At 45.9% G+C, this 25,929-nt stretch overlaps 2 protein-coding genes and 1 pseudogene across 12 annotated transcripts in view; 1 reads left to right on the top strand and 2 right to left on the bottom strand.

Annotated features, from left to right (window-relative positions):
• The window catches only part of RECQL5 (RecQ like helicase 5), a 35,130-nt gene extending 20,693 nt beyond the window's left edge, over positions 1 to 14,437 (bottom strand). For 4 of the 11 annotated variants that reach the window (XR_014140388.1, XR_014140389.1, XM_081804504.1 and 1 more), the window contains exons 1-8: positions 14,278 to 14,434; positions 13,642 to 13,776; positions 12,460 to 12,581; positions 11,001 to 11,519; positions 10,451 to 10,556; positions 9,825 to 9,936; positions 8,447 to 8,609; positions 1,673 to 1,752 (exon numbers count right to left, since the gene is read on the bottom strand). Coding sequence is in view for 7 of the 11 variants with exons in the window: in XM_081804504.1 (XP_081660630.1) it covers positions 1,673 to 1,752; positions 8,447 to 8,609; positions 9,825 to 9,936; positions 10,451 to 10,556; positions 11,001 to 11,519; positions 12,460 to 12,581; positions 13,642 to 13,762 (1,223 nt within the window). In the remaining 4 variants the exon portion in view is untranslated. Of the gene's footprint in view, positions 1 to 1,672; positions 1,753 to 8,446; positions 8,610 to 9,824; positions 9,937 to 10,450; positions 10,557 to 11,000; positions 11,520 to 12,459; positions 12,582 to 13,641; positions 13,777 to 14,178 lie in introns of all 11 variants that reach the window. The other 7 variants (XR_014140387.1, XM_081804502.1, XM_081804498.1 and 4 more) reach the window with 5 other exon arrangements.
• On the bottom strand, positions 1,760 to 8,440 carry LOC145717278 (myosin regulatory light chain 12A pseudogene; annotated as a pseudogene).
• Positions 14,438 to 14,573: 136 nt separating the features above from the next.
• Positions 14,574 to 25,929, top strand: part of SAP30BP (SAP30 binding protein) — a 36,556-nt gene continuing 25,200 nt past the window's right edge. Inside the window, exons 1-3 of the mRNA XM_081804506.1 lie at positions 14,574 to 14,733; positions 15,954 to 16,063; positions 18,338 to 18,385. Coding sequence (XP_081660632.1) covers positions 14,628 to 14,733; positions 15,954 to 16,063; positions 18,338 to 18,385 — 264 coding nt within the window. The 5' untranslated portion in view covers positions 14,574 to 14,627. The remainder of the gene's footprint in view (positions 14,734 to 15,953; positions 16,064 to 18,337; positions 18,386 to 25,929) is intronic.

The raw sequence follows: 25,929 nt of genomic DNA, 5'->3' as shown, positions 1-25,929 counted from the left end.
CCCTCCCTTAGCAAACAGCTGCTTTCACTTAAACCACAAACCAGGACTATTCTTAGAAAAAGAGCAAATATCTGGTGGGGAATGGGCGATACACCACTTATCCAAATAAAGAGACATTTCTTTTTCACTCAAAGAGCAATTGCACACTCAGCCACGACAGCAGTGCTTATTTCATGCCAGGCAGTCCTGGAATCAGGAGCCCTCGTACGCAGCACACGACGTAGGAGAGACGAGGCTGCGTGTGGCGCAGCGGGAGGCCCACTAACGCGGAGACCCCCGGGCGCACTGAGAGGCCCCAGCTCCCCAGTAGGACACAGGAGAAATAAAGGCAGGGGCCCCTAGCAAAACCTGGCCAGTTGCTGGGCGGCTGCAGCCCAGAGGCACATGGCAGAGCTAACCCTTCAGACAGTCCCACAGAGCCTCAGACTCATCCCAGAAAAGAACCCAGCAGGGGTATTTCCAGCAGAAGGGACTCTGACAACCAGCAAGGACACCCGGCCCTTTCATTATGAGCATTTTGCTCAAGGAGCCCGAGAGGGCCTAATTTAACAACTCCCTGTACTAGTGCCTGAAAAGGGCTCTGGTCGAGATGGCTGTGGGCAAGGGTGCCAACCACCTCTGCTGGGCATGGCTGTGCCACAGAGGCTAAAGGAGAGACTCAGAGGAGCCACCAAATCATCAGTGAGTAGGAGGGGGTGGGAATCAAAATACATAGCCCAAATAAGTACCTCTCTGGTTTCCAGAGGAGAGCCCCAAACATCTGCTAGATACCAGGTCTATATACTTGCTCAGCTCCAGGCTTCAAAAATCTAGTCTTGCAAAAACCAAGATGGGGCATATATATGAAATGCGCATGTCACTAAAAATTGGGAGACCCAGGATTAGTGGTGCCTGTCTACTGTGAGCTTTGTGACCATGACCTCTCTGGGCATCGGTCTGTTCATCTCTAGGTCTGAAGCAATCACTTCTGCCTCATCTACCTCACAGGTAGACCAATATGAGTTTTTCAGATCAAAGGGCTGCACGCATGCAAAGTGCTCCCAGCTCATCCAAAATCATCCCAGCTGTCCCTCGTGTCCCGAACCTGTCCTGCCACAACCTGCCTGTCACTGACCAGCCATCAGGCTCTTTCAAGCCTCTGCCACCAGCACATACAGATAAAACAGAGAAGTGGATTCCAAGCAGGCGGGCTGGTGTTACGATAGAAAAGCTGACTTCTCTCCAAGCTTATTATCCACCCCCAAGAGATACGGTAGGTCACATGGCTCTTTCTGGGTCCAGGATAAAAGTGAATCCTACTCAAGTGAAGCCAGTGGTCCAGCTCAATGTCAAGTGATGACCACAATGCTAATGGCTCAGAACCAATCACATGATTCATGACAGGGTCACTCATGGGACCATCTACTCCAGAAGTGGATGGAGTGGGGTGAACGGATGACCACCCAAAATACTGAATGAGTCTTCACACTGCTAGTTTCTGGGGCCTTCCTGTCAAGGATACGGACTTCCAGACTGCCTGATAGGAAATGCCCCACACAGTAGCCTTCAGCAGGCAGCATGCCTTGGTCACCCAACAGCTGCCCTACATTAGCTGGTTAACTAGTAGGCGCTCCGGGGGGCGGGAGGGAGATCTCACTAACCCACTGCTCTACATATTAAATAAGTCACTCACCCCAGTTCTTCACAGAAGGTCACCAGGGCATCAAAGGCCAAGACAGCAGCTTTATCAGATGCTTTGTTCCCTCTCTTTTCCTGGAGACAAGAAAAGACCACTTAGCAAAAGTCTTACATAGCTGAACTACCTTGCAGCCTAAACAATCATGAGGGAGAAAAATATCAAATGACAGTAAGAAAGCCATTTACAAAATGGTGTCCCCAAACCAAACCATGCATCAGAATCACCCGGATAACTTTACTTTTTATTTATTTTTTATTTTTAAAGATTTTATTTTCAAGCAACATCCACACCGAACAAGGGGCTTGAACTCACAGTCCCGAGCTCAAGAGTCACGTGCTCTACTGACTGAGCCAGCCAGGCATCCCCCACCTGGATAACTTTCAAAAAGTGACCTGGAGCCCACACCCATACTACTGAATTGAACTTTCTGGAACGGGAGCTTTGGGGAGTTTATTTTCAAAAAGCTGCTCAGGTGATTCTCATACAAAAGGCCCAGGGACTGGCATTTGGGAACCATATATAATATGATCCATATTTTCCTTTAAGATTTTATTTTTAAGTAATCTCTACACCCAACGTGGGGCTCGAACGTACAACCCTGAGATCAAGAGTCGCGTGCTCCACCAACTAAGCCCACCAGGTGTCTCAATATCATGTGTCCAATTTAATAGTAAATATACGCACAGGTGTATTTAGATTTGAAGGGAAACACATACCTCTGTGTGTACACAAGGATATATACTACAATGTGAGCAGTGATTTCTTCTGAGTGCTGGGATTATGCATTATTTGCCTTTTTGTACATGTCTATTTGTCAAAGTTTCCTTTCAAAAAATTGAAATTTTTAAAAATACAGAAAAGGAATGAAAATATAACAGACACTGGTATATGAGATCTCATCTATTGGTTTTCTGCTTCTGGAAGGTGAATGAATCATCCCCACCACCTAAACACACATAAATACACCTACTACCTCTCCCTTCATTCTGCCAATCTGTTTATATCACAGTTTCTTCTGAAATCATAATTTTCCTTATGGTGAGGAAACAACAGCAACATCATTCAGAGCTAAACCATGTGACTACATTTTTACATTTCTCATGATCACATATCCTGTCTTGTACAACTTTGTTCTCCCAAAATTAACAGCTGTTTTTTCACTTAAATTTTAGTGTATTACTACCTCACCCCCAAATGCTGTGATATAATAAAAAATTCATGTCAACAGGGGCCAAAGATGGCAGGCTCCACTTTTATTTTTAGAAACCTCCCCCCTGGAGCCTCCTATCCCCCCGGTTCAACTTGAACTGCCCCTCCCTCAGCCTGGCGCCCAGCTGAGACCACCCTTCCATGGCGCCCCAGGACATTCCTTTTGCCTGGCTCGGGTCAGATCTCTATCTTTCTCTGAAAATACATATTGACTCTGTGTAGACTGCAGTTATTTTGGGGAGGGGGCTGGTAAGTTAAACTGCCCATTTTTCTATTCTGAAAATCGTAAAAAGTCCCCCCCTCCCATCTGATTATAGGAATGCATGTGCCCCAAATGGCTGAGAATCAGTACAAGACAGGCAAAAGCTGCAAAACTAAGAGCATGCAACAGGGTCTAAGAGAAAGTCTCAGAAAGACCCCAAGTGGCAACAAGGAATGTTTGGCTGGAATCTGCATTTCTTTTCAGTCATCTTTGTCCTTTGCTCCATGTTTAAGGAAGCACATGAATTGAGATTTCCCTTTTTGTCCAGACACTTCTCTGTACAGCTCACCCACCTGTGACCTGGCCTCCCACCGATGTCTGCAGCTCTCTCAGGTAATCGCCCCAGATGGTGCCAGCTGCTTCCTCATCAAAGCAAGCAAAAGCATTTTTGAGGACATCTTCCGGATCTGTGCCATTTAGCTTTTCACCAAACACAATGAGAAACATGGTGAAATTTATGGGCCCCACAGCCTCATTTATCATGGCATCCAGATGCTCAACAGTTGGATTTTTCCCCAGGGAGGCAAGCATAGCATACAAATCTTCCTTGTCAGTGAAACCCTCCCTGCTCTGATCAATCACGTCGAAGGCCTCTTCGAATTTCTGAATCTGTGACTGGTTAAACATGGCGAAAACGTTGGATGTTGAGCACTGGGGGTGCTTCTTGGTGGTCCTGGTCTTTGCCCCTTTTGTTGGACATGGTGGCAGTTAAATCCCTGCCCAGCGGGAGAATATGAGCACTTCGGTTAACGCCCTCCGTGCCGCTATCAACACCCTTCTACTCCCAGAGCCTGTAAAGAACAACACTTCCAAAGTCCGATGTCTGCTTAGCAAACCGGAAGCTATAAATGTCTTTAACCTGTCTTCACACTTAACTGGCTGGCTGGGTAGGAAATTCTAGGTTGGAAATGGTTTATCTAGAATTAGAAGGCATTGCCTCATCGTTTCTCATTTCTGATATTATGATGGAGAAAATTGGTGCTGTTCTGGCTCCCAGCCCTCCACATATCACCTCTCTGGAGGCTTTCTGGATCTTCTCTTTGTCTTACATGTCTTATTGATAAGCCTAGTGTGAGCTCTTATAACTCACTGTGTAGGGGTGCCTGGGTGGCTCAGTCGTTAAGCGTCTGCCTTCGGCTCAAGTCATGATCCCGGGGTTCTGGGATTGAGCCCCACATTGGGCTCCCTGCTCAGCGGGAAGCCTGCTTCTCCCTCTCCCCCTGCTTGTGTTCCTGCTCTCGCTGTGTCTCTCTCTGTCAAATAAAGAAATAAAATCTTTAAAAAAAAAACCCACTGTGTAAGTTTTAAATAAATATCTTATACCTAATCACCTTACCAAAATCTCATCTAATTTGAATTTCAGATAAAAAGGACCAGTTAATCACGGCCCCTTCATTCCTGGCAAAGTACCAGGTCCACGCAAGGCCCCTTCTTTCCCCATCCCAACTTGTACTCCCCTCCCCGTTCATTCATTCATTCATTCATCTAGTCAAAAAACGTTAAGCACTTACTATGTTCCCAGCACTAGTCTGGCCATTACAGATCCGCAGGAAACAAGAGGGCCCTGCTCTCATGGAACTTATACTTCAACAGAGCAGACAGAGAATGAGCAAATCTCTAACATCACACAGTACATGATTTCTTTTTCCAAAAGCAGAAGAGCCCTCCTGGGCGCTCAGCTATGCTTGTGAGGCCCATGGTGAGCACGTACTGTAATTTCATCACTGCTCGTGGCCGGGTATTCAGTTTGTTCCCCAGTGTCAGTCCTCATGACCAATTCTACCATGCAGGCCCTCCAGCACATGAGCTTTTATTTCAGGTGATTCGGTCCCAGAAATACGGTATCTGGGGCAAAGGGTGTATTAAAGTGTAATGGGGGGCTGCCTGGGTGGCTGTCAGTTGAGCATCTGACTCTTGATTTCAGCTCAGGTCATGATCTCAGGGTCCTGGGACCGAGCCCCACATCGGGCTCCGCGCTCAGCACAGAGTCTCCTTGTCCCTCTCCCTCTGCCCCTCCCCCAGCTCATGCTCACTCTCTCAAGTAAATAAAATCTTTAAAAAAAATAAAGTGTAATAGATATTTCTAGAATGCTTCCCCCCAAAAGCTTTCTTCTTCTCCAGGCAAAGTGCAGGCCCTCTCCTGCACGTGCTCACTAGCCACGAGTGTTAGAGCCCTTTTGCACATGTGTCATTTTACTATAATTTTCATTCACCTGATTACTATTGAATTTGAACATCTTTGGACGTGCCGTTTGGATGAGCTTTTTTGGGAACTTGCTTTCACACACTGCTTTTACCTGTCAGTTGGTGAAATCTCTCCATTTACCCTCAACTTCAACCTCTGGTTTGCCTTCTACAGTAACCAGTTTTTCAGATTTGCAGTTTATGTACCGGCTTTGTTTACGGTATCTTTTGCTGCCTACATTTTTTTCCATGGGTTCAGGATTTTAGAAGTTCAATCACTTGGAGCCCCTGCCCTAAGAGGAAACCACCCTTAAAAGGATTTTACACCACCCTGGAAGGAACCCTCCATCCTTTCCCATATGATAGATGACAAACACCTGATTGGGTGACAGGCGCAGGGAGGGTTAATCAGATTAAAACAACCCACCAACAAGCCCATAAAAAATCCCAAGACTTAGAAATTCCAGCGGCAACCCTCTCGGGTCCCCTCCCTCCCTGGGAGCTTTGTACTATCACTTTGTTAATCGCTCAATAAACCTTGCTTTGCTGCCCTCCCATCCCCCCAAAAAAGGTTCAAGAACGTTAATTCAAATACTTTTTTTTAAAAGATGGCTTTCTGAATTTCTAATTTTCATTACAAAACTATTTCGAGCCCTAGGTTATACACTGGAATAAAGCGTCTTGTAAGATATTGCTTTTCACTTGTAGGTCCTTAAATCTTTTATAGAAGGTGCCAAACGGGGCACTTTCATTTTATTCCAGAGGGATGTCAGCACCACCTACTAGACCGTCCCTTCATTTTCCATTAAATTGAGCTGTCTGCTTCATCACATAGTAAACTCTCATGTGCTCTGGGCCTTATTTCTAATTCCCTTGTCTGGGCCACTCCTTGTTGCTGTATTACGTGGATTTGGTTACAGCAACACCACAGCACATTCTGACACTGGGTTAAGCTCGAGCCCTTCACCATTCTTCCCCTTAAGACTTCTCCTGGCTGTTCTCAGGCACTTATTCTTTCACATAAGTTCTATGATTCCACTTCCCAGCAGAGATCTTTTGGGATTTCAACTGGAACTTCATTTATATTAACTCTGAGGAGAATTGACAGTTGTATGTCTTCCCACTCAGTTTTTGTAACTACTCAGAGCTTGTCTTCTTTCCACAAGATATTAGTTTTCTTCATCTAAATCAGTAGTTCTCATCCCTGGCTGCATGTTAAAACCAACTGGGGAGGGTTTTTGTTTGTTTGCTCGTTTTTTTTAAGTCTCTTGTTAAAGCCAGTAACATTTACGTCTAGGTATTCTGTAAGTTTTATTCTTGCAAATTAAGTACCTTTTTCATTTCCATTCCTAGGCATTCATGGTCGTGTGGAGAAAAGCTAGGCTTTTTAAAATATTTCCCTTATATTTAGCCATCTTGCCAGGTTTTCTTACGAATTCTAATAGATTTCCAGTAGAGTCTGGGGTTTTCTAGGCAGACATTTGTTGACATTTCTACCTTGTTTTCTATTCTTTCTGTCCCTGTGGGTTTATGTATTTTTTGTCCTTTTAATGTCATTTTGGCAAAGATCAGATATAATACTTGCATACAATATTTCTTTTTTTGGCATTCAATATTTCTTATAAGAAGTCTCCATGTATCCATTTGCAACTTCATAAATGATGCTTTGGGGGACTTGATCCTTCTTGGTTAATATAGAATTCCTGTGTCATTTTTAACTGCTTTAGACCATTCCAGTGTGTGACTAACCCACTGTTTACTTATCCAATACCTTACAGAGGAAGAGTTCATTATGACAGAGCTGCAGCAAACACCTCCATACATCCTTGTGCACATGACAGTTTGTTTATCCTGAGGTGGAATTACTGAATCACAGAACACCAGTACCCTCCCATTGCATGTATCACCTCGTCTCTCTTCAAAGCAGTCATACCAGTTCATGTTCCTTACAACACCATGGGTTCCCCTTTCCCCACATCCTTGCCAACAGTAATTATAAAGATGTTGTACATTTTTGCCAGTATGACGTGTATCAAGTGACAGCTCACTATCTCCTTTGCATTTCTCTGATTCCCAAGGGAGGCTGAGCAACTCTTCATACCTTTATTAGATATTCTGGTTCCCTCTTCTGTGAAATTCATACTTTTTGCTCTGCAGCTGTTTGCCTTTTATAGATTCACCTGTAGGAGTTCTCTATGTACTCAATCATATATATTGCAAATACCCTCCCCAACAATGGCTCATTTTTTCACCTTGTTCATGGTATCTTTCGTTACACAGAAATTTTTAGTCTGAATTTAGTCAAATAGATCATGTCTTCCTTGATGACTTCCACTTTTAAAATCTTGACATGCTCTTCCCTTTGTCGAGGAAATAAAATATTTTCCCCCAATTTTACTTTTTTTTTTTTTGAGGTTTTTACTCCACCTGTAATTCACATGTGTATGGTACAGGAGCTAAGTACCTGATTTTATCTTTTTCCAGCACTATTCAACAGTGCATCCTTTTCCTGTTGATATTTTATGTCACCTATCATACATCAAGTTCATTTACGTACTTGGGTCTATTTCTAGGCTCTCTGTAAAGCATGTACAACCAGTAAAAAAAAAAAAAAAAAAAAAAGGCTGAGAACATAAACAAAGAACTTTCAACGATATGGGAAAATGCTTATGTAACAATGCTAATTAAAACAAGGCAGGATTAGGACGCCTGGGTGACTCACTTGGTTTAGTGTGTGACTCTTGATTTTGGCTCAGGTTATGATCTCAGGGTTGTGGAGCCTGCTTAAGATTCTCTCTCCTTTTCCCTCTGCCCCTGCCCCCCCCAAACAAAACAAAACCAAAAAAACCACAAGGCAGGATTGATCTTGGCTATGTAAAATAACAGGCACACAAGAGATCGCACTAAGATACACTAAATACAAAGGAAAGAGTCTAACCTAGCTGTTGCAAGATGCCTATTCACCAGTACACCATTCCCCCTGCTGCTATACCTTCTAGCCCCAGGAGCAACCCTGTAGCTTACAGAAGCTCCACCTGGGTTCAGAAATAAGCTGCATGAAACTGGAGAGCGAGGGGTTTGGACGGAAAGGGCTCCTGCTGCCCAGGATTTACCTGGAGTTTTGCTACTTCCTTCCTGATCAGGAAACTGACTTGGTCCCGGTCATTCCTGGAGTAATAGAGACGGCACCAGGAAGGTTTCCCGTCCCTGCCTGCCCGGCCAGACTCTTGGTAGTACCCAGCCATAGACTTGGCAATATTCCAGTGGGCAACAAACCTGTAGGATCCAAAGGGACAAGCAGCGTGAGCTGTGGCAGAGGAGCTGAGGGGAGGAGCGATCAGTGTCAGGGAAGCAGGGCTCTCGACAGTGACCAGGAGCAGGGAGGCTAGCAGGTTTCAGAGTAAATGTGGCCAAGACCCCCACATCCCATCCCTGCCACGGAGTGGCCCAAGTTAGAGGCCACAGCAGAGTTAAGGGGGGCAATTCCAGCACATATGAGAAGCCAAAAATACTCAACAATCCCCGCCCAGAGGAAAAAGGACTGGGCTTAAAGAAATAAGGTAAGGCCTCTAATGAGCAGCACAACCTCGAGTAAATCCCTTTAACCTCTTTGAAGAGAGAGGGAGGCATAACATTATTGAATACCTACTATGGGCCAGTTTATCTATTTGTCTCGTTTAATTGTAGTTACTATCAGGTGAGATAACTCCATTTTATAGACAATGAAATGATCAAGAAAATGTGTACAAGGTGGCATAGCAAGGGGACAGTGGAGCTAGGACTTGGGCCTAGCTGCGTCTGACTTCAAATCTGGGCCCTTACAAGCCACAGCCAACCCAGGGTCCAAACTCTGATTCCAAAACCTGTGTTTTCGTAATGTAAGCACATAGACTCATTCCTCCCCTGACCAACTCAGCTTCCCTGTGAGTCTTAACGAGATCATGTATGCAAAAGTGCTCTGCAAATCATACAAGGCATTATTATTGGTGTTAATCAGAGCAAAGGGCTTCAGGCTGTAGCTGAAAATGGTTCTGGAAGGTTAGGTGGGGCTAGAGATAAAAGACTTCCCAACAGTTGCCAGGGTGGGTCTAGGAGGCTGGGATGCACTCTCTCTTCTGGACTGTCAGTAAGCAGTAACAAGGAATGCTGGGAATAAGACATTGCCTTTGATTTCCCACAGGGGGCAGTTTAAGATAGTTATTCCACCCCCTCACAGGGACCCTGTGCTAGATGTGAGGGATCTGGGCTGCGTTAATGGATGGGCCTGATGGCTGCGTGCTGCCCTCTACTGGGGGATGGCAGAACCCGGCTGTGCAGTCACCAGGAGAGTGGGCTGTGTAGCACTTGTCACCATGTGGACTATGCACTGGGGATGCTCTCTTGGGGCCTCCTTCCCCTCTGGCCCTAGAAGGAGGTCCTTGAGGCAGAGAACTAGGCAGCCCACTTGAGCCAGGCCCCGACTGGGAAGGTAAGGCAAGAACCGTCACTCACCTGACATTGGCTTTGTCCACTCCCATCCCAAAACTAATGGTTGCAACAATGACCGGGACCTTCTCCTCCATCCACTCATTCTGCACCAGCGTTCTTTCGGAAGCCTTCAGCCCTATGACAGAGGGGAAGGTGGCAAAAGGAACCCATATTTCCCTTGGAATCTACCTTGGGTTTGATACTGTGTTGGGCACTATACACACACCCTGAATCCATCACTTACCACCTGTGTGGCCTTGGGCCATGCACTTGACCTCAAAAAGACCCTAGCCCGTGTGGAGCACATAGCACTCAATAAGCATTAAAGCCCAGATTCAAACAACCCAAGTCCACTGGCCTCCAAAACCTGTGCTCTTTCCACAACACCAATACCTGGGCTTCTAAAAACTCATCATCTGCTGCTGGGAGGGCACAGGGTGAGAAAAAAGAATTCAGGAGCCATAGTTCTCATTTTAGATCTCATTTGTGTTCAGACTCCTTTTTACGGATGTAAGGGAATTGCTTTAGCTCTGCCTGGGTATCCGGAAAAAGATGACAGACCATCTGATTATCCAGGATCCTTAAAGAACAAGAGACCCACCGAGAGGCTTCGGAGATAGAAGTGACCACATGGCCCAGGCGCCCCTTACCTGCATGGTAAGCCTTGGCACTCACACCCCTGTAACTGAGCTCTGTCGCCAGCTGTTCACAAGCCTCTCGGGTCCTGCAGTAGACAATGCCGCAGCCAGATACCAACTGAACGAGGAGACATGGGAAGAGAGTGCGCATTAAGAACAGAACAATCTGCCCATTTTACTGTGGCCTCCTTTAAAAGAAGCTCTCGCTCTTTCTCCTGTCAGCCTCACAGGTTTCTCTGAGGCAGGCCACCAGCAGAGCTCTGACACTGCAACAAAGCAACTCATCTAACTCCTCTGCTTCCTGTGCTGAAACCTTGGATAGGTCTGCAAAGGCCTCACTCAGGGGTTGGCTGTTCATCTCCCAGAGAAGAATTCCAGGACAAGGGAACTCCACTAAGGGGACTAATGCCAGGAAACCAAAGGAACAACTCTCTGTGCACAAGTTTTAAGAAGCTTCAGCTAGTTCTAAGCAAAGGTCCTAAAAAACCAATTTCCATCTCTATGCTGCAGATACCACCCACTGCTCTTGAGCACCTTGGCCTCCCAGACTTAGGGCCCTCACCCCTTTATCAGCCTTCTGTCCAAGAGCCTTAAGGCAGAAATCCCTCAGGTTCCCATAGGGATCTGAAAGCAGTTCTTTGAACTGCACATCATAGAAGAGGTTGGCCCGAAAGCAGGGAGTCTTGAAGGTGGCAACCGGCTGCTTCAGGTGCAGGGCAGCAAACACATCCTCTTGGACTTGCGGGGTGGCTGTGGCAGTCAGAGCCACGCACGGGGCATGTGCCAGGCGTGAACGGAGGGTGCCCAGACGCAAGTAGTCAGGACGGAAGTCGTGCCCCCACTGAGAAACACAATGAGCTTCGTCCACCACCAGGTAGGAGAGCAAGCGGCGGGACACCAGTGAGTTCAGGGTGGGCTGGAAGGAGGCTGAAGCCGCCATCTCCGGCGTGATGTACAGAAGTTTGGTCTGTGGCTTTTCTTGTTCTAGATCAGAGAGCAGCTCCTTTTTCTCCTGTGCCGAGAGCTTGGAGTTCAGGGAACTCACTCGTACCTTCAGGGTCAGCAAGTGGTCCACCTGGTCCTGAGGGAAGAAAGGAAACAGGCCACCGAGGGGAGGACCCAGTAGTCAATGTCACCTTCGCTCACTGGGCATTTCCCAGCCATAAACGTCCTCCTCCCAACCTCCAAGTTCTTCTCTGTGCATACAACAAGGACAGGAGGCGAACTGCCTGAGAGCACAGGCTCTGGAGGCAGATGGTCCTGGCTCATTTCTGGCTCACTGAATCACCACAGGCTCTTTGGCTGGCTCTTAGCCTCTAAAACTGTTCGTTCTCCCTCTCTCTCTCTCTCTATCCTGTAAAACCAGTAACTACCTAACAGGATAGTTGTTAGCATTAAATGAAATTTTACACTGCAAAGGTGAAGTGAATGCACATAAAGCACTGAGCACAAAGCCTGAGACCTCGTGAAACTCACAAAGCACTGTTCCTGTCATTCCATTTCTCTTCATGGTGGATGGCTCTTAACCGCACGGCCACACTTCCTCATTTCTGATTCTGTCAGCCCATCTGCAGGCCTTAAATATAGCCAGAGGTGCAGAGCAGATGTTGACAACGTCCCAACCCGTTTATATCAATTTTGCTTTCTATCCGTCTGCATCTTTTAACCTGTCAAGAGTACACACGTGTGTCCGTGTCCACGAGTAATTGTCTATGTGTATACAGATACATTTCCATACTCCTCTGGGTGAAAAGTAACAAAGGAGGGTGAGAGACCTCAGGCCATCAAGACACAGAGACTCATTCATAACCGTATCACCCTGATATCCACCAGTAGAGCCCCCACATTTGGGCAATTCAGAAACCCAATACAGAAAGGGAGATAGGCAAATCGAAGAAAAGGCAAAAGACCAAACAAATGAGAAGTGACATTTCCAGCAGAAAACAAAACAAAACAAAACAAAACAAGAAAACTTTCCCCTAAACTTTTTGGGCTACCATCTTCACTCCCCTAAGCCTCACCTGAATCAAAGCAATGAGTGGAGAGATTACGATAGTGATGCCTTTGGCCAACAGAGCAGGGAGCTGATAGCAAAGGGATTTTCCTGCCCCTGTGGGCATGCACACAAAGACATCCTTGTCACCTGCAAAAAGAAAAGACAACAACACTTAATGGTTCCTGCCTAGGGGCACCTGAGTGGCTCAGGCGGTTAAGTGTCTGACTCTTGATTTCAGCTCAGGTCATGATCTCAGGGTCGTGAGTTCGAGCCCAGCCTCACTTCAAGCTCTGTGCTCAGTGAGGAGTCTGCCTGAGATTCTCTCCTTTTCCCTCTGCCCCTCCCCACACTCGTACACGAGCTCGCTCTCTCTCGCTCTCAAGTAAATAAATAAATCTTTAAAAGAAAATAGATAAACAAATAAATAAATGCTTCCCGCCTCTTATCTTTTTCTTCCTCAAGGCTGTTGAAAACTGAATGAGAGTATAGGAAAAGCACCTAGCAGAGTGTCTGGCACGTGGAAAGGTCTCAATATAATGCTAATTTCCTTCCCATCCTTCCTGTGTAAAGGGCAGAGATCCAGAGAGATTTGGAAATGGGCACAAACCAATAACAACCACAAGGGTGAGAAGTCTGAGTCTGTTGGGATATGGATGATTGAATTAAACAGCCATAAACATTGAATACTTCTAGATGAGTGTATATAGCTGTGGAGACATGGAAGCAACATCACTTAGAGATCTTTGGTTTGTAAGTTGTTATAATGTAATTAATATTACATTGTTGCTTTCCTCTTGAGAAGCTCCATTTGCCAATATATCTCAGGTTTATAATACTATGACTCTTTTCTTCCCTATTTAGGACCCAGGTCACTCAATCTTCAACAAACGGCTTAGAAGGTCAGTGACTGGATTAGGCTATTCCTGCCACTCGAGCTACTGCCTACACACAAACGAACATGAATTGAAATCTCTGAGTTGTTTTCAAAGACAATCTGCAGCACCTGCTATGAAATGTAAGAACCAGAACAGCTGGGTGATTCTGCCAATAAAACTGCAAGTTTTAAGTGACAAGTCTACAAGATTTCCAACAATTATGGACCAAGGGTGGGGAAGTAGGAAGGGTCAAAAGGAGGGCACTGGCACCTTCTGGCAATGCTACAATATAGTCAGCACAAATGTAAACACAGGTAGTTTGGCAATGTTACCTTTCACTACGGCCATGGTCGCACTCTCCTGTAAAGGTGTCTTAAAAGAGTCAAACCCAAAGACCTTCTTCAACGTGCTCCGGACTCGACGTTCAGGGTCAAAATAAGGGCGGGTGCTCATCTTAGCGACAGACAGTGGCCAGAAGTTAAGGTAAAGGTGATGATCGCATGATTACGATGAAAACTCTGTTCCGCTTTTAAAATACTGCTTATTTTTCTCTAAGAAAATGTGCTTTATTACTCTCAAGCAATAGATTATTTCCAACTAACATAGCTCCAGATGAACAGCCTCAAGCAACACATTCCTGGGCAATTAACATCTCCACTTTTATGCTCAGGAAAATAGAAACATTGAACTATCCCATGCCATGATACAGCACAGAGCTAGAAATCAGATCACAAGAAACACAAACTGTGTCTTTGGAATAATCTGGAGAAGATGTAATTGTTTTTCTAAGATCACCTCCTGCTCCTTTTATAAGCGCTGCTATCACGGCCATTCTTTCCCGCCCCAGAGCCCCGATCCCTTCTTCCCACCTCCCAGAAGAGAGTTCATCCCTCTTCTTCCTCTAAGCCCCAGATCCGCTCTTTTCTCCCTTCCCCAGCCCAAGCCTCCCTCTCTTCACCCCAAGATATCAGAGCTGGGCGTGGGCCACCCAGGAGCGAAGGACTCTTGCCGGGTCGCTGCTGCCCGCCGATCGGGAACTACTCGAAAACCCCCATAAGCCACCCTAAATTCTGAGGAGCCAAACGGCTGGGAATCAGCGTCAGGTAAAACCCACTCAACCTTATATCTGTCGCGCAGTGATGACGTTTAGGCAGATCGGTTGCGAGGGGTGGGGCCAGGCGCAGAAACGGCCGTTTTGATTGGTTTCTGCACAGGAACCGGCGCGGGTTCTCCTGGGATAGGAAAAAGTCGCCTTTCCTCACGGAAGTCGGCTTTTTTGACGCATAGAAGTGAGGCACTCTGGGGTTGTGGGAGGAAGATGGCGGGGAAGAAGAATGTTCTGTCGTCTCTGGCAGTTTACGCGGAAGATTCAGAGCCCGAGTCCGATGGCGAGGCTGGGGTCGAAACGGCGGGCGGCGCGCCTGGTGAGGCCCGAGGAGGGAACTGGAAGGGGAGAATCTGGTGTCTGCGCGGAATGCTGCTCCCCTAGCAGGGCGGGAGGGAAAGATGGTCATTGTGCCCCAAGTGTCGGGTCCGGGAGCCGCGAAGCGCGATCGAGGCCCTGGTTGGAACAGAATGGACGCTCTGGAATAAGAATGGGCCATCGCCTTTCGTTGATTCAATTATTCTGCCGAAACTATTGAAAGTTTCCGTGCCGGGCACCGTGGGGCATAGGGATGAACCTCCGGGTTCATTGTATGATGGGGAGAGCGATGAGTAGAACGTACGTGGAGGGTGATAAAGGTTGTGTCTTGTTAAATTTATAACTTCGCATTAGGAATGTACCCTAGACGCATCTTGGAGCTTTTAAATATGTATGTCTGATCTCGCTGGCGGGACGGAGTAATTTGTAGATACGGGGTAGGATCTGGGCATATTGTGAGCTTTTTAATGCTCCTCAGTGATTCGCTTACTTTGTGAGCTGTTAAAGCCTATCAGTGATTTTGTTGCCCTACTCAGGTTGAGAATCACAGTGTTAGGAAATGGGAACAGATTTCTTTGGGATCATAGAGAGGGCAGCAAGTTACCTAACATATGTGGGCCTTCCTTTCTTCATTTGGAGGTTAGCTGCTCTCAGTTTTGTGTGGTGTCTTCCAGTCAGGAGGTTCTCTGGTGGCTTCCCAGTACTTTGTAGCATTTTATATTTTTTGTTGTTGGTTGTTTTGGTTTAAAGGTAGAAGAAGATTTTGCTTCTGGAGTAGATATGATTGGTAGCCCCTCTGAGGGCCCCAGTTAAAGCTCCTGTTCCTAGCGGAGGACACACAAAAATGAGGGCAACAGAGTCCTTGTCCTTGTATGAGAAGACAAGTTCTGGTGTCTCTGATACAAGGTAGAGATACCCATATCAAAAGAGGTTTTCAGACAACGTGCAACAGTAGTAGTTCTGAAGGCTTCAATTGGCATACTAGGTGGATGGGAAGCATGAAAGAAAGAATTTAGCATTTGGTTTTCTTCCATGTTCTTTTAATGATTTTATCCACTAAATTGTGGTCTTTCCAAAGGCAGATTCTGGATCTGTAGTCACTTAGATGAGATTTAGGCACCCCTTTGATCTTCAGGGGTAGTTCTGGCCACTCAAATAACCGAAATGTTGTCTTGCATTTTTGTATGCCTTCATTCATTTTTCTTTTTTCCTCTGTTTCAGAGGAGAAAGGTGGATTAGTATCTGATGCCTATGGAGAGGATGACTTTTCTCGGCTCGGAGGTGATGAAGATGGTTATGAAGAAGAAGAGGATGAGAACAGCAAACAGTCGGTAAGTAAATCTGTTCCAAAATCCAGAGTTGTTCAAAGCACCGTTTCATTTGTCAGAAATCTTCGAACTGTACCAACAGTGTTCCATTCCACAGCTAAAGTCATTCGCCTCCCTTCCCCCGCTTTTTGTTTGGTATCAGTTGAGGAAACTGGGGTGGATATCAGTGCTCTGTTTGAAAACGAAAGTTGTTTTCATCTGGACCATTTTGTATTAACTTTTGAATTGAAATTTGGGGGAAGAGATAATGGACTATTTTATTTAACTGAGATATGTTTCATGTTGGTTTCCCCTGTTAAGATAGTTTATTCCGTTTGTAACAATGCATTCATGCTAACTGATGTATCGTTAATATCTGTAATCAACTCTGTATTATTTTTAATTTTGGTTGGTTTATTCAAATCTTTCAGCTTATCAAAAAGATTAGGAAGGGAAATTTTTTTTTTTTTGGAAGGAAAATTATATAGTTTTTTGTTTGTGGTTTGACCCTTCTTAACTTCTTTCTTGATATTTTACTTGAAACTTTTTATCAGAGTGCCCGCGGTTCTTGAGCACAAATCTTGCCTGATGTTTGGTATGTGCTGGCAACAAAGAGAACTTTGTCTTAATTAACCAGAAAGCCTTTGGATACACTACTGCCTGAGCCTCAGGAGCCAGAATTTAAAAGTTTGGAGAGAAAACAAGGATTTAACTTGGTGCTTAGCACAAAGACATACAAAGTGAAATCTGGATATAGAATCTGGATATTCAGCAGTATCTTTAACTGAGATACTCAATGTACTATATTATTTGTTTGGAAATTTTCTTATGCATTGATATTTAAATATTAACGTTAAAAGACTTTCTAAGTAAAACAAAAAAGGATTTTGTATTGGATGCTCTTTTGGAAGATATTTTCATGTCCTTAGCCCCACCATTAATGCTGATAATTCAGAATTGACTAAAATAGTTTAGAAAAGCTTTGCAAATTGTTTTCTTTTCTTGGTTTTTCTTAAGTGCACACATACTGGCTTAACACCATAACTGTTTTCTTAGTAAATGTGTATGGTGTGTCTCTGAAGTGTTGTTCCACATTGCTTTGCTTAGAATTTTCATCATATATAAGCTTTATATCATTCTACTAAAATCCTCTCATCAAATCCCAGTATAGACATTCTAAAATGTGATTGTATCTGGCTGAGCTACATCTCTGATTATTTGGCTTGATTGATTTCATTTTGAGGAAATCATGGAGATTGCATTTAAACCTTTGGGCTCACTGGCAACTGACAGGACCGTTAAATCTCAAAGCCATCAGTATAGTTTGTTCCAGTCTCGCAGGTGATGTCTATATTAACATCTGGGGCGCTACTTAATGTTTGGGTTAAAGCGTAGCTCGATTGAGAAAAGCAATTTCAAGTGAAACTTAATTTTTTCCTGGGTGTTAAGTTAAAGGCTCTTGTGCATTGGGGTGTTCTTGGAACAGACACAGATATTGATTTTGAAACTCCAGTAGCATTCAGTGGAAGGGTGGGCTAGCCGTGTGAGGCCAGTGCACGCTTTGGAGAATGCCTTGTTCACATGGTGCTTTGTGTCAGGCAGGCCGCTTGGATCAGGAACAAGACTGGATAGAACGGGTCAGTGGCAACTCTGTGAGAGCTTGGATGGAGGCAGGGCCTACTTGGCCGGGACCCAGGAAAAGCTGGGTGTTGCTCTTTAGCCCCCCTCCCTGGGTCACTTGCCCCGGTCATTTGACACCTGCCTTCCTGCTGTTCATGTAGCTGAGACTACTGCTGAGCTGAAGTGCTGGGGTGTAGTTGTGTGGGGGTCATGGCACTCTGACCGTGAATGATGTCATGGTAGGTCTGAGTCTGACATCCTTGTGTGTATGAAAGGCAGAGAAGGAAAAAAAGGTTCATGTTCCTGGTTTTAAATAAGTGATATCTCATTGGAAACACTGTGCGTGTTTTATCCTGTGGGGCCTGGTCTATTCTTTTCTGACGCATTGCAACCTTTTTCCATTTTTATGTATGTGATTTTTAATCTCAGGCATTTTCATTGCCTAGACTGTGGCACTGCGGGAGTCACGACTTTGAGCTGCTGATGTTCTTTTCTCCACCCCCACCCCCCGGAACATCTCCTTTTCCCCTTCTCTTTCTCTAGTTCTGGGTCATAGGGCAGGGGAGGGGTTCTTGGGATGCCCCAGCCTGGGTACCTTGCTCCAGCCCCTAGTTATGCATGTGAGAACCCTCAGGCCCGCTCCTTTAAGCTTAATCCTCTAAATTCTTTGTCTTGTAGGAAGATGACGATTCAGAGACTGAAAAACCTGAGGCTGATGACCCAAAGGTATTTGGTGTTGGCTGTGGTGGGGTGGCTGGATGCGAACAAGGCATTGTAACATGGTGGCTCAGCTCCTGTGTCTGGGCCAGCTCGGTCCCGCTAACACCGTGCTAACATACTGTGCAGCCACGGGTACATTTTCTGGGATGAAACCAGCTTTCTAAAGAAAGGAGGTCACCGTGGAATGAGTAAGTCCTGAGGCAGCTTGGATTTCCAGCCTTGTAGATAGTGCCATATCTCCAGACTAGAAAGGCGAGAGGCCTGGCTGAGCATAGCAGCCTGCATCTGCTCCGTAGCCAGGTGAGCTTGGTGGGGTCACTGCACCTGCAGGTGAGTTAGATGTGGGAATGTTTCTAGAATCAGGAAGCCATAGGGCTGCCTTTTGTACTCTTTAGTCATCTAGAAGTGAGGAAGGGACATGAGAGGGTCAGACAGAGTGAGGCCTCTCCCCAGCTGCTAGAGAAGCTGCACCTAATCCTTGTTTCCCCAGGCCTGTGCCCATCCACTTTTTTTTTTTTTAAAGATTTTATTTATTTATTTGACAGAGAGAGAGAGACACAGCGAAAGAGGGAACACAAGCAGGGGGAGTGGGAGAGGGAGAAGCAGGCTTCCCACTGAGCAGGGAGCCCGATGCGGGGCTCGATCCCAGGACCCTGGGACCATGACCTGAGCCGAAGGCAGACGCTTAACGACTGAGCCACCCAGGTGCCCCAAGTGCCCATCCACTTTTAGGTAAACAGAATGGTCTTTCTGAAACCGACATTGCCATTTTTTCTGATATTTCCCTCTTGGTAGCAGCTGGGAGTAATTAGCAGCATTTCCTGTCATGCTCTTTGACCTATTGTGACGATGGTTAAGACCCCCACCCCCACCCCCTTTTGTGTCAGGTAGGCTTGCTGTACTGTGCCTGTTGAGGACACATTCTTAGGGAACAAACATTTCTCTTTCAAAGAGAAAGTCTAATTCTATCACTCTAGGCCTCGGGAATACGGGCCAAGTTTTGTGATTAAAAGCTACTTTGAAACCAACTGAAGCCTTCAAGGCGACATAGTAGAACTTCGGAAAATTGTACCAAATTATAATCAAAACAGTAGTATATCCGAAAATATAGCACGAGCTGTTCCAAATTTGAACTGATTCTGTGTTTGGATAGAACTGTATGCGACCATTGAACTAAGCCTGTGAAAGGCTGTGGATGATGCAGATAACACATTTTACCAGGGAATAAAGTTTGGGCCCCAGCATGTAGAAGAAAGAAAAAACTTGAGCCCTAGACATTGCAAATGCCACTCCTTTCTGTGCCAAGTAAGGAACTCAGGCTTAACTCATCCAGGCATTATAAGCAGGAGGGCAGACCTGTGGCCTGGGTCAAGGGCGGCCACAGCTCTGCTTGGGCTTGCGGAAGAAAATTGGCAGTAGTGGTAGTAATCTTCTGTCTTAGTGTTTGGGGTATGTGGGCCTTAGGGCCCATGCGGGAGATAAACCTGAGGAGCTCCCAAGTGCTGGAACTTCATTGTGGAGGAAAAGGAGGGTGTGTGGGACCTGGAGCCTTTGTTGTGTAGTGGCTGGCCTTTGCTTAAGGCTGGAAGGCCTTCTGGGGAAGTTGGCTAGAGAAAAAGGTATAGGTACTTCACTGTCACCCCTTCTGGAATACAGCAAACTAAACAGCACGTCCCCCAGAAATGAGGAAGAACACCCAGAGCTGGGGCTGAGGGGGGCAGAATTGGGAAATCTGTTAACGTGCGTCGTGTCAGCCTTTCTCAGTACCACATGAAGGCTGGGAAGACGTGTCGTTTATACTCACCCTTTGATGTGCCTTACTGTATTTCATTCAGTCATTTGAACTTCGAGTCTGGTTGTGGAATAAAAAGTGTTCTGGAGGGGCGCCTGGGTGGCTCAGTCGGTTAAGCAACTTCCTTCAGCTCGGGTCATGATCTCAGGGTCCTGGGATCAAGCCCTGCATCGGGCTCCGTGCTCGGCAGGAGGCCTGCTTCTCCCTCTCCCTCACCCTCTCCCACTCCCCCTGCTTGTGTTCCCTCTCTCGCGGTCTCTATCTCTGTGTCAAATAAATAAATAAATTCTTTAAAGAAAAGTGTCCTGGAACAATTTCTGTTCTTGAGAAGCCCTCAGAGAACAGAACACAGAATCCACCCTTATAGTGACTTGTAGTTCTTTTGGAGGATGAGTGTGGAAGGGGTCAGACAGAGCTCTCCAGCTCACATGTCCTCAAGTCCAAAAATCATGACTGTTCATGGCATCCCAAGGACTGGAAACAGTCTTCTGTGCTCCCCATGCCTTAGTCCTGGTGCTGGCTTACTCTCCTGCCTGAGCTGGCCTCAGACTGTCTTCAGGCAGTGGCCTCCACCTGAAACCCCTACCAACCCTTCCTTTATTCCAGAACTCTTCTGGCATACTTAATTGATTTTTAACTATATATATATTTTAAGATTTATTTACCTTTTTTTTTTTAAGATTTTATTTATTTGACAGAGAGAGAGACAGCGAGAGGGAACACAAGCAGGAGGAGTGGGAGAGGGAGAAGCAGTCTCCCCGCGGAGCAGGGAGCCCGATGCAGGGCTCAATCCCGGGACTCCAGGATCATGACCTGAGCCGAAGGCAGATGCTTAACAACTGATCCACCCAGGCACCTTAAGATTTATTTACTTATTAGAGAGAGAAAGCCCGTGCATGCACGCGCGGGTGGGTGTGGGGGGAGAGGGAGAGTCTTTTTTTTTTTTTTTTTAAGATTTTATTTATTTATTCATGAGAGAGAGAGGGAAGCAGAGGGAGAAGCAGGCTCCCAAGGAGCAGGGAGCCCGATGCGGGACTCGATCCCAGGACCCTGGGATCATGACCTGAGCCGAAGGCAGACGCTTAACCATCTGAGCCACCCAGACGCCCGAGGGGGAGAGTCTTTTTCTTTTTTTTTAATTTATTTATTTGACAGATAGGGGGACAGCGAGAGAGGGAACACAAGCAGGGGGAGTGGGAGAGGGAGAAGCAGGCTTCCCGTGGAGCAGGGAGCCCGATGCGGGGCTCGATCCCAGGATCCCGGGATCATGACCTGAGCTAAAGGCAGACGCTTAACGACTGAGCCACCCAGGCACCCCTCGAGAGGGAGAGTCTTAAGCAGACTTGACTCAGGGTTCGATCTCATGACCCTGAGGTCATGACCTGAGCCAAAACCAAGAGTTGGACGCTTAACCAACTGTGCCTCCCAGGCGCCCCAGCTTTTAACAGTATTTTTGAGTTCCAAACCTTCAATTTTGAATATTTCTGCCTTAAGTATGTGAAGTTTCTAAAATAGGAATGTCACCAGGATGGATTAGAAGCGCCATTTATTTTGTTAGCAAATGGATTGATGTCATAACTGTCTTTTCCACCAGATGGCACTCCTTCCTGCTTTGGCTTTTTATTTTTATTATTTTTTTGAAGATTTTTATTTGTTTGAAAGAGGGAGAGAGAGCAGGGGGAGGGGCAGAGGAAGAGGGACAAGCAAATTCCCTGCTGAACATGGAGCCCAACAACGGGGCTCAGTGCCACGACCCCGAGATCACAACCCAAGCTGAAGTCAGACACTCAATCGAATGAGCCAGCCAGGCACCCCCTGCTTTGGCTTTTTAAAATCTGCATTTGGTTTTTTACTACAGCAGTTCTCAAAACATTTTGGTGTCTTTTCACAATTAAAAACTGAGGATCCCAAAGAGCTTCACTTCATTTTGGTTTTATCTATTGGTATTTACTATTTTAGAAGTTAAAACTGAGAAAAATTTTAAATAGTTGTCTTTTTAAAATAACAATTAAACCCATTACATATTTCTTTATAAATTATTTTTCCCTAGTTTCCAAGCATTTATACAATTAAATCCTCATTTCTTTTTTTTTTTTTTAAGACTTTATTTATTTGACAGAGACACAGTGAGAGAGGGAACACAAGCAGGGGGAGTGGGAGAGGGAGAAGCAGGCTTCCCGCAAAGCAGGGAGCCCGATGCGGGGCTCAATCCCAGGACCCTGGGACCATGACCCCAGCCAAAGGCAGACGCCTAACGACTGAGCCACCCAGGCACCCCTAAACCCATTACATATTAATATAAATCACATTTTAACAAAAAATAACTATTTCTGAAACCGAAAAAAGTTGATGCAAAGACACATGGTTTTCCCATTTTATGGGTCTCCCTAGCATCTGATGTCCATCTAGATGGATAGCTAGGTTCTCATCACTGCTTCTGCACTCAGTCTGTTGCAGTGTGTTGTTTTGGTTGAAGTAGTTGAAGAAAATCTGGCTTCACACACAGGTCATTGGAAAGAGGAGAAATATTTTAATAGCCCTTTAGGTGATTGTAGATCTTTTTTGATACTTGATCAGAATTCAACAAGCGATGGTTTCCTAAAAGTTGCTTGCACTATGGAATGTGAAACGTTCTCTGAGCTTCTTTTTTTTTTTAAGATTTTATTTATTTATTTGACAGAGCGCGTGCGCACAAGCAGGGGGAATGACAGGCAGAGGGAGAAGCAGGCTTCCCGCGGAGCAGGGAGCCCGATGTGGAGCTTGATCCCAGGGCCTTGGGATCATGACTTGAGCCAAAGGCAGGTGCCCAACCGACTGTGAACTTTTTGTATTCTGCTTTATTTAAGTCCATGGGTCGGCCTTGCACTCCGAATGGCTGTTTTACCCATCCATGATCTCCATCCTCGGGCGCTGGTGATTTGGGAAATGTTGGTTCACCGAGCTATACAGTATATACAATACATATATTGATGTATTTTGTTCTCTGATATCCAAAAAATTATGTTTGTTAATGACCTTACTGATCTCATCAGACAAGCCATTAAGTATTGGGAAGCTGTCTGTTCGCAGTGGGGAATATACATTTTCCAAGATGCTAGTTTTTACTCGAGATCTTGAATTTTATCATTACCAATAAATTCTGTTAGAGTTTTCCTTGATGTGACAGGCTTCATTTTTTTTAGAAAATGTCTGCCAGTTACCCAAGTTTGACTAACAGTAGTTTGTCAGTCATTCTTTCAAGTAAAAATGATGTTCCATGGAGAAATCAACTAGATTAGGTAGTAACTCCCTCACCTAAGTGCTTTTCTTTGAGGTAACCATTGGACCTCGGTGTGCAGAGGTGTTGATGCGACCTCTCATGGCATCAAGCAAAATGCAAACAAATTAATAAATAAATTTGTACTCAAGGGTTGAGACTCAATAAGATTAATCATTTTGACTGCTTCACCAAGGATATTCTCAAGTGAAATTGGCTTTTTTTGTAATTGAGAGTATGCCTACTGCTAAATCTCAGTGTAGCTGCCTCAATTTGTTCTAAAGGGCCAGCTTGACCCGCCATTGCTCCTACCAACATCAGCACGGTGAGAAAGGCAAGGGATGTCTTAGTATTAGGGAAATAGTTTTGATCACGTAGACCCCCAGGGGTCCACAGATCAACTTGGAGAACCACTGTTCTTCAGAAACAAGAATCTGCTCTGGAATTGTCCAGTAGGCTGTCAGCCATACGGGGCCTTGAGCTGAGAGGGGAGAGTATCCAGAGTAAGACAAGACAGCCCCGGTTGGGGGAGGGGGTGCGGCAGTTACCTTAACCTCAGGATTTGTCACCTGGAAAACAGGCATCATAATAAAACCTGCCTCATTTATTTTATGTGGATTAACTGAGTAAACGCGAACAGATAATTAGCTTAATAGTGTCTGGCACGTGGGTCGCCACCACCAGCACCTCCCATGCTTGCTTCCCAGGCTGCTCACCCTGTCGTTGGGCCTGTTTGGGAATATCGAATTCCACATTTTGAAACCGGAGTGCATTCAGAGGAGAGCAGTCATAAAGGTGAATGGACTAGAGGGGCCTAGAAACCACGTCACATGAGAGGTTAAGGAGCTGAGAGAGGCTACTGGGGAAGTGCCTGCAGTTACGTCTGCTGTTTGAAGGTCCCGCAGGGGAGGGGAGGTGAGGGCCACATGCAGACCTTGAAGCAACGCACAGAATTACGGGAGACACGTTTGCTTCACAAGGTAGTGAGCTCCCTGTTTCTGGACCTTTTTCAGACAAGTTTTAAGAAAGCCTTTGCCAAGAATGTCCTAAAGAAATGTGTGGATTGGGGTTGGACTGACCCCCCATCCCAAGTGGTCTCCTGGGAGGGGGCTTGGGCATTATGGATAAGCAAAGTTGAATGTTCTCTCACTTCACTTACTATCTGCTGACTTTAGAAAGTACAAGTGTAGAGTATAAAGACTGGGAATTGCCCTAATTTTTATCACTCTGATGTTTGGGGTTACCTCTGAGCGCAAAGTCCCATATTTGGGGGTTTGAGTAAGAAACGATAACTCCAGACCCACCTCTGGAGGGAGCCTTTGGTTCTGATCCATCAGCCTGGGGAGGCGGGATCGAGCTCTGGGTTGCTGAGTTTGCCCCTAACTAGAGCAGAGGAGGTGGCTGAGCATTCCAAGGGAAGCAGAATGCTTCTGCACTTCTGTTCCATCCTGTCTTTTTCTCCAACTTCCAGTTTTCTGGTCTTATCTCCTCTGTAAGCACTCTGACTCCGATCTGATCACTCAACAGAAGGTGGCACTGCTGTCCTAGAAAAAGTCAGACCGGAAGTGGCAGGCCTCTGTTCAGCTCTTTACAGCAGGGACAGGGGTGCCAGATGGCTTAAGTCTTTCCTCCATCTGTTTGCCCTTGGCATATGGGCTTTCTTTTCCCACTGTCCTTTGTGCGTGGTCTACCACGGCTACCCTGGAACGTTTTCCCTTGTTTATTTTTTTCCCCACTCCCACAGTTCCTGTGGATGAAGGTATTTCCACTGGCTTACTGTCTCTTGACACACCCTTCCTTTGAAAACAAACACGGGCATTGATGACCTGGCACGGGAAAGCTGGGGCGGCCCGTTGCCAGCTAGCTGGGAGGGCTGGCTTCGCTCTGCAGGGTGGGATTGCCGACCTCCCTGCGGTGTTGCAGTCCGGCTTTGACCCAGGGAAAGAATCCTCTTGGCCCGAAGAGCAAACATCTGTCAAAACAAAATAGTGTCTCTGGGTCAAGGAGGTGGCATCGGGTGGGGGAAAATATGGTTCTGGCATTTTTTTTTTTAAAGGTGTGTATAATTCTGATTAAAATTAAAACTTTTTTTAAAAATTTTATTTATTTGAGAGAGAGAGAGTACAAGTGGAGGGGAGAGGCAGAAGGAGAGGGAGAAGCAGACTCCCTGCTGAGCAGGGAGCCCAATGCAGGGCTCGATACCAGGACTCTGGGATCAGGACCTGAGCTGAAGGCAGACAGACACATAACTGACTGAGCCACCCAGACGCCCCAAAATAAAACATTTCTAAGATTATTTGACCCCAAGGGGCGCCTGGGTGGCTCGGTTGAGCCTCTGCCTTTGGCTCAGGTCATGATCTCTGGGTTCTGGGATCGAGCCCCACATCAGGCTCTCTGCTCGGCAGGAAGTCTGCTTCTCCCTCTCCCTCTGCCTGCCGCTCTGCCTGCTTGTGCATGCACTCTCTCTTTCTCTGTCAAATAAATAAAATCTTAAAAAAAAAA

Source organism: Leptonychotes weddellii, chromosome 15, assembly GCF_054177405.1.
Source record: "Leptonychotes weddellii isolate Sample4059 chromosome 15, ASM5417740v2, whole genome shotgun sequence".
NCBI lineage: Eukaryota > Metazoa > Chordata > Mammalia > Carnivora > Phocidae > Leptonychotes > Leptonychotes weddellii.
Note: the sequence above shows the minus strand (reverse complement) of the source record. Positions and strands in the feature narration are given on the sequence as shown.